The 13,675-nt window shown below is 46.5% G+C and overlaps 2 protein-coding genes across 3 annotated transcripts in view; one reads left to right on the forward strand and one right to left on the reverse strand.

The window, feature by feature from the left end:
• LOC117888970 (GON-4-like protein) overlaps positions 1 to 4,211 on the forward strand; it is a 54,202-nt gene extending 49,991 nt beyond the window's left edge. The window contains exons 26-27 of the mRNA XM_034792767.1: positions 2,063 to 2,165; positions 3,608 to 4,211. Coding sequence (XP_034648658.1) covers positions 2,063 to 2,165; positions 3,608 to 3,757 — 253 coding nt within the window. The 3' untranslated portion in view covers positions 3,758 to 4,211. The remainder of the gene's footprint in view (positions 1 to 2,062; positions 2,166 to 3,607) is intronic.
• On the reverse strand, positions 3,771 to 13,357 carry MSTO1 (misato mitochondrial distribution and morphology regulator 1; the record flags this gene model as incomplete). 2 transcript variants are annotated; one of them, XM_034791922.1, is given in 13 exon segments in its annotated part: positions 3,771 to 4,757; positions 5,084 to 5,199; positions 5,311 to 5,415; positions 5,789 to 5,973; positions 6,281 to 6,412; positions 7,590 to 7,742; positions 8,030 to 8,164; positions 8,259 to 8,376; positions 8,537 to 8,678; positions 9,677 to 9,731; positions 10,684 to 10,759; positions 12,855 to 12,924; positions 13,270 to 13,357. In XM_034791922.1, coding segments are annotated over 13 exon segments (1,611 nt in total), but the record flags the coding sequence as incomplete, so codon positions are not given.
• Between the last annotated feature and the right edge of the window lie 318 nt (positions 13,358 to 13,675).

Consider the following 13,675-nt stretch of genomic DNA (forward strand, 5'->3'; position numbering starts at 1 on the left):
CTTCTGCCCAAGGCCCCACAAGAGCCAAGGCCCCCTTTCCCCTCCCGCTGCGGCCACCGGCCCAGTCCCACAGCTAGCCCCCCCCAGCCACAAAGGAGCACTGGGAGGGCAGGTGGCAGGCAGCGCCAGCCTGGGGTGGGGTGGGGCCCCAACCCCAGAACATTGGGGGGCTAGACTTGGAGCCGGGAGGACTACTGGAGCCGTAGCCGCACTCAGGGAGCATTGCGGCAGGGGGTGGAGTTGTGCCTGGCTATTTGGGGAGGCAACGCCTCCCCTGCCTATGCAACCCGCTGCTTATGCACCTGCCCACGAAAGGCTAAGCACAATGCTTGAAGCTGGCCATCACCAGTGTGTGGCAGCTCTTGAGAGAAACACTTAGGGTGAGAGCCATGAAGATGCCCAAGTCCTAGTTCTAGGCACACCTGCTATTCATGAAAAACTTGCTTGGCTGTTGCCTAACTCTTGCACCTAAATTTACTCAGTGCCCAACTTTTTTTTTTTTTCTCTTGGGCCATGTGTGCTGCAGCCTCACTCTAGGCAGTGAGGCACCTGTCTCCTGCATATGCATGTACACAGCTACCCTATTATAGGCATCTGGACACCTGTGTCCCACCTAAGCCTCAGCGTGATTCACAAACAAGGAAAAAATAGGTGTGTGGCTGCCCAAGTTGTAAGCAGGGGACCCAATCTGGTAGGTCGCTGTGACGGAGTAGGGAGTGGGACGGATTGACCTGGGAATGTTGCGTGGGAGTTTTATTGAGACTGTCTGCATTGGTGATGGGATACCAGGGCGACGATACCTGAGCATGTAACCTGAGCCCAGGAGAGGGGTTGAGGCCAGGTGACACCTTTTGCCCCGGAAACTGGACAAAGGCTTGGGGAGGAGCTGGGGGCGGTGGCTGGAGGGGTTTCAGTTTTAGAGCTGGCTGGAGAAGCGGAGGAAACCCCAAAACTGAGGGATAAGCTCCTTACCCTCTGGGGTTCTGGTTGTACTTACAAGTTCTGTTTGGGACTGTGTTCCTGTTGTCTAATAAACCTTCCACTTTACTGGCTGGCTGAGAGTCACAGTGAATCGCGGGAATTGGGGGTGCAGGGCCCTGACTTCCCTACACTCCGTGACAGTGGCCTCTGAGCAGGCCTACCAGATCCAGCCTCTCTGGTGAGTTCATACATAGCCCTGGTGGGAGGATCTCCCTTATAATCTTTAGCCTAGGGGCCAAGATACTCACCTACGATGTTAGCTATCTTTACTTCAAGTCTCCTGTCCTCCTAAGGGAGAGAAGGAATATGAACAGGGATTTGCCACCTCTCAGTTGAGTACCCTAACAACTAGGCTATGGACTATGCTCATGTAGCACTCCCTCAGTCTCTCCTATTGAAGTTCCACGTTAATTAAACTATGGAATACTTAAACTAAGCTAGAGAATGTAAGAGACACTCTATAGCCGAGCCTAGCATACTCGTGTGAGGTGGGAGATCCCTGCTCAAATCGCTTCTCCCTCAGGAGGGCAAGAGGGGGTGCCTCCTACATTTTGGATGCGTACCTTATCCACTAGGCTAAAGATTGCAAGGGCAGTCTTGCCCCTCTTCAGCCGCCCCCCCCCCCCCCCCACTAGCTGTTTTGTTTCGAATCCTGTACACAACTTAAGCAGCCAGTCACAAATCTTTCTCCATTGTGTGGCTCACTAGCAGAGCTAGATGTCTTCTGTGCAGCCCAGACTTGGTTTCCTATCTCTGAAAGAGCTCTGGCTGGTATTTCCCAGTGGCTAGTTTAGGTGGCTCCTGGCCTATTGTGCTGGCTTTGTGAGGTGCAGTCGAAGGTTCCCCATAGGTGGCTAACTTGGGCTTTGGGGATTGCAGAGGAGTTCCTGTGATTTTTTTTCTAAGCACCTAAAAGTTAGACACCACAATGCTCAGCATTGCAACAACCTGAGTCCCTTTGTGCGTCCCACCCTGACTCAGGTTGAAGTGCACTGATGGGTTTTTTTTTCATACTTGAGGTGGCTGTAGGGTCAGTCTCCTGCTCTAAGCTGTGTCCATAACTGTGGTGTATTGCTTACAGGGAGGCCGACCGTGTCATTCTTACCACCTGCCAGGAGCGAGGAGCCCACCTGGAAACCTTCAGTGCCATCTCACAGGAACTAGGCAATAAAACTGCTAGTGAGGCAAGTGCTTGTATGAGAGAGGGGTGCAGATCATTTTGAAAGCTGTTAAGAAGGGGTTTGCAAACTGGGGGGTGGGGGGAGTCATGACTTCTTGGGCTGTCATGAGATTATGTGGGATGGGGGGGTTGAACTGTCAGCCTCCACCTCCAAAACCTGCTTTGTCTCCAGCATTTAGAATAGTATTCAATATAAAAAAGTCATACTCAGAGGCTTGGTGTGTGAAAGGGGTCACCAATACAACATTTTGAGCACCACTGCTTAAGGTAGTGGCTTTCAAACTGGATTGTAACCCAGTACCGGGTCATGGAATGTAAAGCACTGGGTCATAGACTCTGGTCAGCACTGCCAGCCGGGCTGTTAAAAGTCCCCTTGGTGGTGCTGCCCGACTAGGGCAGGCTAGTCCCTACCTGTTCCCACACCGCATTCTGCCCCAGAAGTGGCCAGCAGCAGGTCCAGCTCCTAGGCAGGGGGGCCATGGAACTCTCTGCATTGCCCCATCCCAAGCACTGGCTCCGCACTCCCATTGGCTGGGGGGCAGTGCCTGCAGTTGAGAGCTGCTTGCATGCCCCCACTTAGGAGCCGGACCTGTGCTGGCCGCTTCTGGGGTGCAGCGTGGTCCATGGTGCCAGACAGGTGGGAAGTCTGCCTCTGCACCCCAGCTGCGCTGCTGACTGGGAGCTGCCAGAGGTAAGCCTGTACTCCAGCCCTGAGCCCCCCCAATTCCCTCATCTCTGGCTCCATTCCAGAGCCTGCACCCCCAGCCTATAGCCCCCTCCCACACTCTGAACCCCTCATTCCTATCCCCACCCTGCAGTCCTAACCCCTGGACACCAGTTCTAAGCCCCTCCCGCAGTCTAAACTCCTCATCCCCAGCTCCTTTGGGTCATGACCATCAACAATTTTCTTCAAAGGGGCACCAGAAAAAAAGTTTGGAAACCACTGGCTTAAGGGACTGAGAGATGGTTACTGCATTAGCCTGGGTGCCAAGCCTACCTTGTGCCACAAAACGGGAAAAAAAAAGTCCACCTGCATAGCTTATCAGTTGCTGCAGAAGAGTGCTGGGACTAATTGCACAAGGTTTTAGAATTTAGGATGGTGGTGCACTGGCAGAGTTGTGAGCTGTTCAGAGATGTAACTCCTGTGGTTTCCCACCCTCATTTACTAGCCTAAATCCCTGATAGGCTGATTGTGTAAAGGCTTTGCCTTGAGGAAGGTCCCTGATGTTCCACATACAGTTTGCTATTAACATTAGATAATTAGCTCAACTCTGTAACTTGACTGCTTGGTTCCTGGGTCCTTTGTTTCATTCTCCTTTGATGGGATTGGTGTGTGTTAAATACTTCTGTTTTCATAGTAATGTCCAATCTTGGTGTTATGGATGGGTGGGACCTACAGACCCCAGTGCATGAGTCATTTAATCACAACTCTCTCTATATGGTCAGGTGTCCCACCGGTTCAGGGAATTGATGAGGCTCTTCCATACCTCCTATGATGGAAGCTCTGAGGATGAGGAAGATGCAACAAGCACCAGCAATACTGACCAGCTGTCAGATAAGGATCTGCTCCTCTCTGAAGAAGAACAGGATGATTAAACACATTTGTGCTGGTGGACAAACTACACTTGTGACATTGTCATTAGGTACTAGCCAGTTTGCTGCTAGAGGGATGGTCTGGTAGAGGCAGGAATATTTGCACAGGACTAACTTAAAATGGCACCTTACTTTTTGGGATAATCTTGCTACATGTATAACCAATTACATTTCATTTCTGCAGGAGCACAGGTCTAATGTGTGACACAAAATTAGTAGAATGATGTTACTCTGGCAGCTTTTCATTCTGCAAATGTGACCTGCATGACTAAAAGGGGAAAATTTATAAAGACTCCATTGGGGCTAGGCCCTAGCTCCCAAACCCCTGCCTCTCTGTAATAAATTGAACATCCTAGTGATTTATTGCAGATACAGCAGTAAAAAACTTGTAATGTAATTATTGTATCATAAGATGTGTCCTGTTTTCAGGTGAAGTAAATGCTTTCCCACTCTCCAATTTTGCAAATTCCATTACTGTCCCCTTTTTATATCTGGAAAGGCTATAAGCTAAAATGTTCCATGGTTACTGTTCAGTATAAAGCATAAACCCCATTCTGTTGTGATAAATGATGAACACTGCTGCTGCTGTAAATGGGTAAGTCCTATACTTGAATTACAGATGTCTAAAGCCACCCTCTCCCTTTGTATAACAGCTGCAGCACAACTGTCACCTAATTTGCAGTAACATTTTATTCTTTAAAGTTAGTGCCCTAGTTCAACTTTAAAAAAAAAAGTTTCTCTTCTTCCTCAGGTGATAGGTAGTAGAGTTAGTCAGCATCTGCTTCATCCTCAGATTCATCCAACTCAGAGCTTGTTTTATAGCATTGTGACAGTGTTCTTAGCTCATGTAGGGCCTCCTGAAAATCATAAAGTTCAATGCCTGCAGAGAAAAAGCTAGCCCAGCGCCGTACATCCACTTGATGCAGCTCCTTATATAAACTGTAGAGAGCATTGTATAGAGCAGGTGATGATTGTAGTGCTGTTAGGACAGGAATGCTTTCAACTGCTGTGGAAAAAACATCTCCACTGAAACATCTGTCATCATTCAGAGTAGATAACCATGTCCCTGTCTCATTCTACTTTTAAAATAAAAGTGTTCTACTAGGGGAAGGGGTTTTGAGAAAGCCTATAGGACAATGCCATTGGCATGCACTGGCCCTCTGCCAACAGCTGAAAAATAGCAAGCTTTAGAAGGGTGCCAGCTTGTTAATGTCCTCTATTAATTCAAGCTTTAAAAAAAAAAAAAGTTAACCCCTTCCTCAATCTGTTTGATGCAGCTGTATGCTACTGAGCAGTTTGTCACATACAGGGGGTGTTAGAGCATCTTACCTGTTGAGCAGCTAGGAAGCTTATCCAGGAGGAAACCTTGCTTGTTTAGAAGAGCAGAGAAAAATTGTGGGTATGGGGGTAACACTTTACATGGGCCCTGAATCAAATATGAGGTGCTGCCAAGGAAACAAAGTGAGGAAGAATTATCCAAAATTCTCTATAGAAGTTTCATAATTAGCAATCAGTGACCCATCCCCCAAGCTGCCTAGTCAGAGCATATCACCAACCTGAATGTCCCTGGGCACCGAGCATGTAAGTAACTTCCCAAAACCTCCTCTCCAGTTTCACAAACATGGAGGGCAGACTTGGGTTGTGACCCTGGAGGAAGATTACTGCAAAGAAAAACATATGAATGCATGTTATAGGAGTACCTGAACAGAGATGCTGGTAACTGTGGCTGAGCTACAAGGAGCCAGCAATGGTTCTATACTGATCTAAAACCAGAGCATGTACTAGAACAATGCAAGGGTACTGTAATTCTTAGTAATAAGAGATTCTCCCTTATTGACACCAGCCTGTCACATGGTAACCTAACAGGCAAAGCAGGCCTTCCACATCTCCTAAAGGTTACCTGCTTCAGCTCTTTTGGACAAGTAAGGATTTAAAGGCAAGAGTCCCTCCCTTAAGAAGCCCCTATTGTCAGAGACCACCACGGCTAGGGGCCAGCTCTGAAAGACAGGTACTTGATCTAGCTGTTTCTCTTACCTGATATGATTTTCTTTGCCAATTCCTCTCAGCACAACAGACTGAGCAAAACAGCAGCTGTCCTTTTGCTCCCCACATGAAGACAATGGTGTCCATGGCACTGCAAGCTGGTAGCTGCACAAAGCATCTGGGAGAGACTGACCATATGCCATAGGAAAGGGTACAGCAGTTCCTGCAGCCACAACCTGAGAGCCAGAGGGAGAACAGGCCAATAGAAATGTCTGTAATAATCTGGTCTCAGCTTTATCTGGGGATCAGGGGGACTCATGCAAGAGACCTGTATCCAAAACAACATGCTGCATCAAGGTCTGCTGGTAATAACATCCACATGCACAGAGGCTCAATTTACAGGCAAGAGGAAAGATTCTGCCACTGAGGTATGAAACAGAATAGCTATTGTAACACGTTCACCATTTTACTTCTACCTTACACCAATGGTCACAGTGAGGCTGGAGGGGCTGAGTGATAATGATTTTCTTAAAAGAAAATTACCTTTCTCCCAGAGCTGTTAAATGCGTCAGCAAGCTGTACCATGGAGAACTGGGAGGAATGGAGTCTGTATGGAGCACTGAGGGTATCCAATGCTGTTGCCAAGATTGCACTGCTGTGATAGTTTAGAGAGGCCTACAGAAGAACAGTTGAACCACAGCAAAGTTACAGGAGGAAAAGGTCATTTAAGATTGAATTTCAGATTCTTTCGTTCCTTAACCAAACCAACTAAAGCAGTTTCTACTCAGAATGACCAAGGCAGAGCAAAACAGCCCAGAAAACAAACTGATGTTACATTTTAAAGCCTGAATAACTTGTTGACATTTATTCAGTAGAAATCTGTTAATAAAAACAATTGCTATTGCCGATTACCTCATTAGTAATTTCTCCAATGACAGAATTTAGTGTTATGGTCATCCCATATGACCATATGTGCATTCCCAGTTGGGGGCTCAGGTCACTGAGACCAGGTCCTAGAATCTACAAAGTTTTGAGCCTTCTGCAATTCAACTAGCATTGTAAGAAGCTGATTAAATCAGAGTGCAATGAGTCAGTGTCTGCCTGCAATTACAACTTTGCACCAGTTTAGATTTCCTGTGCAGTCACCCATATGCATTAGCGCCAGCCTTGGACTGAACCAGTTAAACAAGAGTTGAGACTCTGCAAACTGAATTCAATTATGTGAATGAATCCATCTTAGTCCTGTAACTAGAGCCCTGCAAATCTGTGGATATCTGCTTACCATGCTTGCTGATCAGATGTGTATACAAATTTTGTATCTATGCAGGGCTCTACCTACAACACAAGGCAAGTATGTGAAACAATTCAGCAACCTACAATTATTACAACTAATGTTGTAAAGGGCCATAACCCAGAGTTAAAATGGAGAGTGCAGTAAATGGCAGCAAAGGTAATTGGAATGTAGGCTCATGTGTGAGCAGAAAACAGCTGGTAAATACTTCAGACCTGTCAGTAATCTAAGGATTATTAAACAGATCACCAAGGTCACTGGACAGACCAGAACTAAGGGGCTGTAGGTTTAAAATTGAGGAAATATACAGAGATGGAGTTACGTAATCAACTTCAAATGTTAGGGATAGGATTAGGCAGGTTCCCTGAGACAAACTATTTTTAGAACTTCCCCTTATATAGAACATAGCTTGATTTTTTTATCATGGGAGGATTTAGCCCTTCTGGCATAAAGTTCTGACAACATAGAATATATACACTAGTGTGGTCAGGCCTTTCTAGACAGAAAGGGTTCCCGAAAGCTTCCAGTTTGTCTGCACAGTCAGTGACAGTGTATACTCACATCATAATGTACATATGGGAGTGTAACGGGGGCTTCTGGTTTGAGTCCCAGACTTCCATTGAGTGATAGTGGGCAAAAGAGTGAGCTGTGACTGGAGAGATGGACAATTCCCAGGACTGTGTTCATCAGCCTGTAAAAATCCTTCCAGGACACCTGCGGACAAAAGATGCCAAAAATCCACACAGCTCTGCTTGGCACTTAAACAATTTAGCAATTAAACATGATGCCCCCCCTGATTAATCTGCCCTGGCCTTAGGCTCCTTTGGAAGTAAAAGTGCTATGCCAGGCAGATAGAAGGGCAGCTACTGCTGCAGTACTCACTGCACTGAGATGCTCTTTTGATCTATCCTCAATATCGGTTTTACAGGAAGCAGTCGGAGTCAGAATGTATGCACCTATGTCAAGAGATCAGGAAGAGTCTTTTCCCACTGCACACTTACCCCAACATTATGAATGACTGGAGTCAGTCCCCATGTCAGGATTCCTCTCCCTGAATACTCATCATGGAGAAGTTCTGTCACCTTAGCTCCAACTCCAGAAAATCCATTGTTCAAGTCGCACAGAATCTGAAAACCCTACACCGAAAGGGACAAATAGTGTTTGAATTTCTACCAAAAGTTCAATTGGCAGAGTTCCCCAACCAGGCCAGGTTAATATAACCCCATGTACCTGCAGATAATCACACTCTTCCACATAGAAGTGCAATCTATCTTCTAGCTCCTCTAGGTAAGTGGGGTCATGCAGGAGGCTTTCACCTTGTCCAAAGGCTTCGAGTTGACTGGACTCCCTAACAGAAGGGACAAGGTGAGCATTTAACTCCACTCCCTCTTTTTGTGTCTTTTGGCATGTATCCAGTTAGGCTGATCCCTAAATTGCAGTCAGCAGCTGTGCCCCTTCGTGGAGCTACCAGTTTGCCTCAGTTTGCATTTGAAGTGAAACAAACATACCCATCATCGTTGTACTGATGTATCATGAAGATGCTTCTGGGATGCAGACGCACTCGGAGGTAATCAGACCAAACCCGCACACTGCCTTCCAACTGGTGACCCTTCTGGGAAACATGCAACTGTGTAGGGAGCTGAGATACATCTGCAAGAAGAACATCTACAGATAAAGGTTCAGGTCGGAGGGTCCTTCCAACACTCAGCTTCTAATAACCCAGACAGTGGGATCACAAGGCTCTCTGCTAAAGTGTTTTTGATTTTAAACCAAGCTCCCAGTACTTTACACATAATTCTCTTGGTAACCAAGTAACCTAGTCCCACACTTATTTCCTGTGCCCTTCACACCATGGCATTATCCCAAACCCCTGCCTGTCACAGACTCATAGCAACAGGATAGCATTATGATAAGACTATTACCTGTGCGTAAAATTATACTTTGTGCTAAATAGAGTGCTTTAGAGCTGAATCCTAGCATACAAAACCAATCAATGGAGGAAAGCAGCCACAGGAGGGAGTATGATGAATTTGGACTTAAAATACGAGGAGAGATTAATAAGACTGGGACTTTTCAGTTTGGAAAAGAGACGATTAATGGGGGATATGTCATAATATCATGACAGATGTGGAGAAGAGTAAATAAAGTGTTATTTACTCCTCATATCACAAGAACTAGGGGTCACCAAATGAAATTAATAGGCAACTGCTTTAAAACAAAAGGAAGTACTTCTTCCCATCACACACTGTCAACCTGTGGAACTCTTTAGCAGAGGCTGCTGTGAAGGCCAAGACTATAACTGAATTAAAAAAAAACTAGATAAATTCATGGAGGATAAGTCCATCCATGGCTATTGGCCTCAGTTTTGCCAGAAGCTAGGAATGGGCAACAAGGGATAGATCACTTGATTATTACCTGTTCGGTTCATTCCCTCTGAAGCACCTGGCATTGGCCACTGTCGGAAGACAGGATACTAGGCTAGATGGACCTTTGGTCTGACCTAGAATGGCCATTCTTACGTTCTTTAATCATAATTAATCTCATGATTGACTGCAATGAAGTCCCTTCCCCATTTCACTCGTTTCACAATTCTCCATTTCTGTGATCTTTGACCTAAACAGACAGACAGGCATGGAAGACTTACACACCTTTACTGAGAGGAAGAGCTCTGGGACTGAAGCCTCCATCAGAGGACATGCCTCCCTGCAACAAAAAGCCCCAGAGACAGATTTTACTATGGCTTTGCCTCTCTTGTAAATGGGTAACAGGGCAATACAGTGGGATGGGGCTCTGAACATTGTTCTACATCTGTGCTTCTATGGTACGCTGTATAGTCCATAAAGTCTCGTTCATTTCTCTAGTGATTTTATCCTGAATGACCCCAAAGTGGTTCACATAAACAGCAGTACTGTGATGCAGGCAACAACTAGTATAATGCATGCTGCAGGGCACTAGGGGAGGAGTGCAATCTTAATCAAGGACACCAATGGTAGATGTTCAGCCTGAATTTGTAGGACTACTGCCAAGCTACAGAGATGTGTTATTTGGACAACATTTCATCCATTTCTTTCACATCAAAACAGGAGACCTTTGATTTGCACAGACAGCTGAACATTAGAGAAAAGACCCTTTCACAGCTCTTGAATCCTCTGGAAAAAAAAACCTACTGTTGGTGCAATTCGAATGGCTGTCTCTGGTCCATTTACAGTTGTACTTTTTTCACACAATCTGTGCAAGGACAGCTTTCCCTCCTACACCCATCACCAATAACTAAATCCAGAACCTATAGTCCTGCCTTTACTGCAGCTTCTCAGTCTCTCTGCCCTTGAGCATTGACACTGGAGACATGGAGAAGTCAACTGCTCTGCTGGTCTTTTGTTCAGAAAGGCCTTAGGAAGGTTTAAGAGGGAAATAATTCCAACCACATGTTCTTTTACAAAAAAAAGCAAGCAGGCAGATCAACAGGATCTGGCCAAGTTTGTACATGGGGTAGCTGGAGTAGAAAGGTCTAGACACCAAAACCTACCAACAAGAAAAGCAATAATATCTAACAAAGCTTGTTGCCAAGACCAAAACCCTGTTAATTTAGCATCTCTGGTTCTAGGATACAAATCAAATCCATTCAGTCTCTACACCTTGAGTTTTGGCTTCTCACCTCCAGTTTGCTGAGGTCCTGTAGAAAAAGGTTCTTTGCAGGAGGGTCTTCTTGATGAGTCATCAGATTACCCTGCCTGAAAAATAAATCCCCTCATTATTTGTACTACAGGAGCACAAGGAGGCCTCAGAGAACAAGGTCGCACTGAGCACTCTACATGCATGTAGCAAGACGGTCCCCCTCATCCCAAAGAGCTTACAGTCTAGTATCTAGCTCACTAAATACAACCTGGCTCTTGAACTGTGATAAGAACATTGCTCTATTATGGTAATTCCTAATTAATTACAATAGCCAATACTGCATGTTTCAGGAGAAGATGCAAGAAACCACCTAGTGGACAATTCTAAGAATAACCTACCCAGAGGGGTTGATTCCTTCTAACCTCGAAGAGCAGCAGAAAGAATTATTCTGTTCCAGGTCCATGGGACTTTACTAAAAGAGGTTGCGCCTGTCAGTTTCTTTAACTTTCTTTAATTTATATCAGGCCATGGAAGAGAGGGAGCAAGAGGGGAACTTTCGCAAATAGAAGAGAACTTCAGTGTTGAGCTGTGAATCCACTTGGGGACACAGTTTCAGGCTGAGAACAGAGGTCTCAAACCTTTAATCATGACCTGCCGTGCAGCAGGAGGAACTAGATTATTAATTATCTGCAGTCCAGTATCATGCATGGCATACTAGGTCATTTTCATACAAACAGGAATCACAATCTCTTCCCAAAGCAGAATTTACAATCTAAGAAAAACAAACATTAGTCTGGGTCCAGGGGTGAGCAACAAAAATGATTAGGGGGCTGGAGCACATGACTTATGAGGCTGAAAGAACTGGGATTGTTTAGTCTGCAGAAGAGAAGAATGAGGGGGGATTTGATAGCTGCTTTCAACTACCTGAAAGGGGGTTCCAAAGAGGATGGATCTAGACCAGGGGTAGGCAACCTATGGCACGTGTGCCAAAGGCGGCACACGAGCTGATTTTCAGTGGCACTTACACTGCCCGGGTCCTGGCCACCCATCCGGGGGGGCCCTGCATTTTAATTTGATTTTAAATGAAGTGTCTTAAACATTTTAAAACCTTATTTACTTTACATACAATAGTTTAGTTTTATATTACAGACTTATAGAAAGAGACCTTCTAAAAACGTTAAAATGTATTACTGGCACGTGAAACCTTAAATCAGAGTGAATACATGAAGACTCGGCACACCACTTCTGAAAGGTTGCTGACCCCTGATCTAGACTGTTCTCAGTGGTACCAGATGACAGAACAAGAAGTAATGGTCTCAAGTTGCAGTGCGGGAGGTTTAGGCTGGATATTAGGAAATACTTTCACTAGGAGGGTGGTGAAGCACTGGAATGGATTCCCTAGGGAGGTGGTGGAATCTCCTTCCTTAGAGGTTTTTAAGGTCAGGCTTGACGAAGCCCTGGCTGGGATGATTTAGCTGGGGATTGGTCCTGCTTTGAACAGGGGGTTGGACTAGATGACCTTTGGAGGTCCCTTCCAACCCTAATATTCTAAGATTCTATGATCAGAACCAAAAGCAGCTGGAAGCTTCAGAAAGCTGAGGACTGAGTAAGAAGCCCTGAAAGCACACAGAGGCATTAGAAACCTTAATGACAGCAGTTGTTAGTGAAAGAGGGGAGAAGCCAGATTGGAGGGGACCCAGGATAGCACCTAACATGTCTCTGACACCTCTAATTTTTTACCCCACGAAAGCTTATGCCCAAATAAATTTGTTAGTCTCCAAGGTGCCACAAGGACTCCTCGTACTTTTTGCTGATACAGACTAACATGGCTACCACTCTGAACCCTAACTTTTATGGTTATATAGTACAGCCACAACACCTGAAAGCAGCTGTGCAGTGACTGAGCTAAGCCTTGCAGCTGACCAAGTAGCACCATTACAATACAGTGCATTCACTAGTGCTTCCAGGCCACTACAAAGGCACAGCTACAAATCTCTCACTGAGCTGCTGTCCATTTTAGAGCGAGCATGATATGGCAGAGAGAGAACAATGCGTCTAAGAACTTGCAGCTGGGGAAAGACCAACAGCGGAGGTCCATCTAGGTCTAAGTGCAGGCTCCAGAGAAGAGGGGCAGGAAGCACATGACCCACGTTGTTGCAGCAGTGTAACCTCTCCAGCTAAGAGGATGAAAGAACAAATAGTAACACTCACCATGCTACTGAGGTGTCTATTTTCGTGTCCCCACATAAACATCCCTCTTGTTTCAGAGAGTTCAGGCTTCCTGCACAAGAGAATAGGTCACTGAAGCTGCTGCCCAGTATATTGTCAAGGTTTGCAGTACTTGGGACTAAAGATAGTAAGAAATCTCACCATATTCTCCACTCTAGATGAATCCCACCCCACAGAGGTTTAAGGCTAGTACTACCAGGCATCATGCGCCTGCACAGAGAGTGGGATGAAGTGATGTTTCTAGCACCACAACATCCGGGGTGTGTGTGTGTCAGCAAAGCAATTGCCCCAGTGGAGAGGGCATCCCACCAGCAAGATCCTTTCCAGGTACCTCCCACGGACCATTGGCATCAGGGTCCCACTCACGCCCCCGGGGTGCAGCAGCCCCCACCCCTACCTTTCAAGTCCATGAGGATGAGTCGAGGTGTGTATGTCTCCTGGCGACTGAGGGTCCGCCCAGCCCGGTACAGCACATCGGGGCAGATCTTGCGCTCCTGCACCTCTGATTCACAGCGCAACGCAGCATCCTGCGGTGGAGAGAGGCGGTCGGTGCTACCAGGAGACCGAGCAACTCCCCCCCCACACACCTGGTGCCCTGTACCTGACAGTCCCCATTACGTCCCCGCATATTGCCCTCCCCACAGCCTCCGCGGCTGGAGCGGCCCTGGCGGGGAGACGAGCGGGTGTGGGATGAGGCAGACTAGACCGGGGGTGTCGAGATCAGCAGCCCAGGCCAGGAAACAGGCGGGCCAGGGAGATGGTTTTGCGGGGATTAGGGACAGGGGAGGGGAGATGGGCTGGGG

This window comes from Trachemys scripta, chromosome 16 (genome assembly GCF_013100865.1).
Source record: "Trachemys scripta elegans isolate TJP31775 chromosome 16, CAS_Tse_1.0, whole genome shotgun sequence".
NCBI classification, from domain to species: domain Eukaryota; kingdom Metazoa; phylum Chordata; order Testudines; family Emydidae; genus Trachemys; species Trachemys scripta.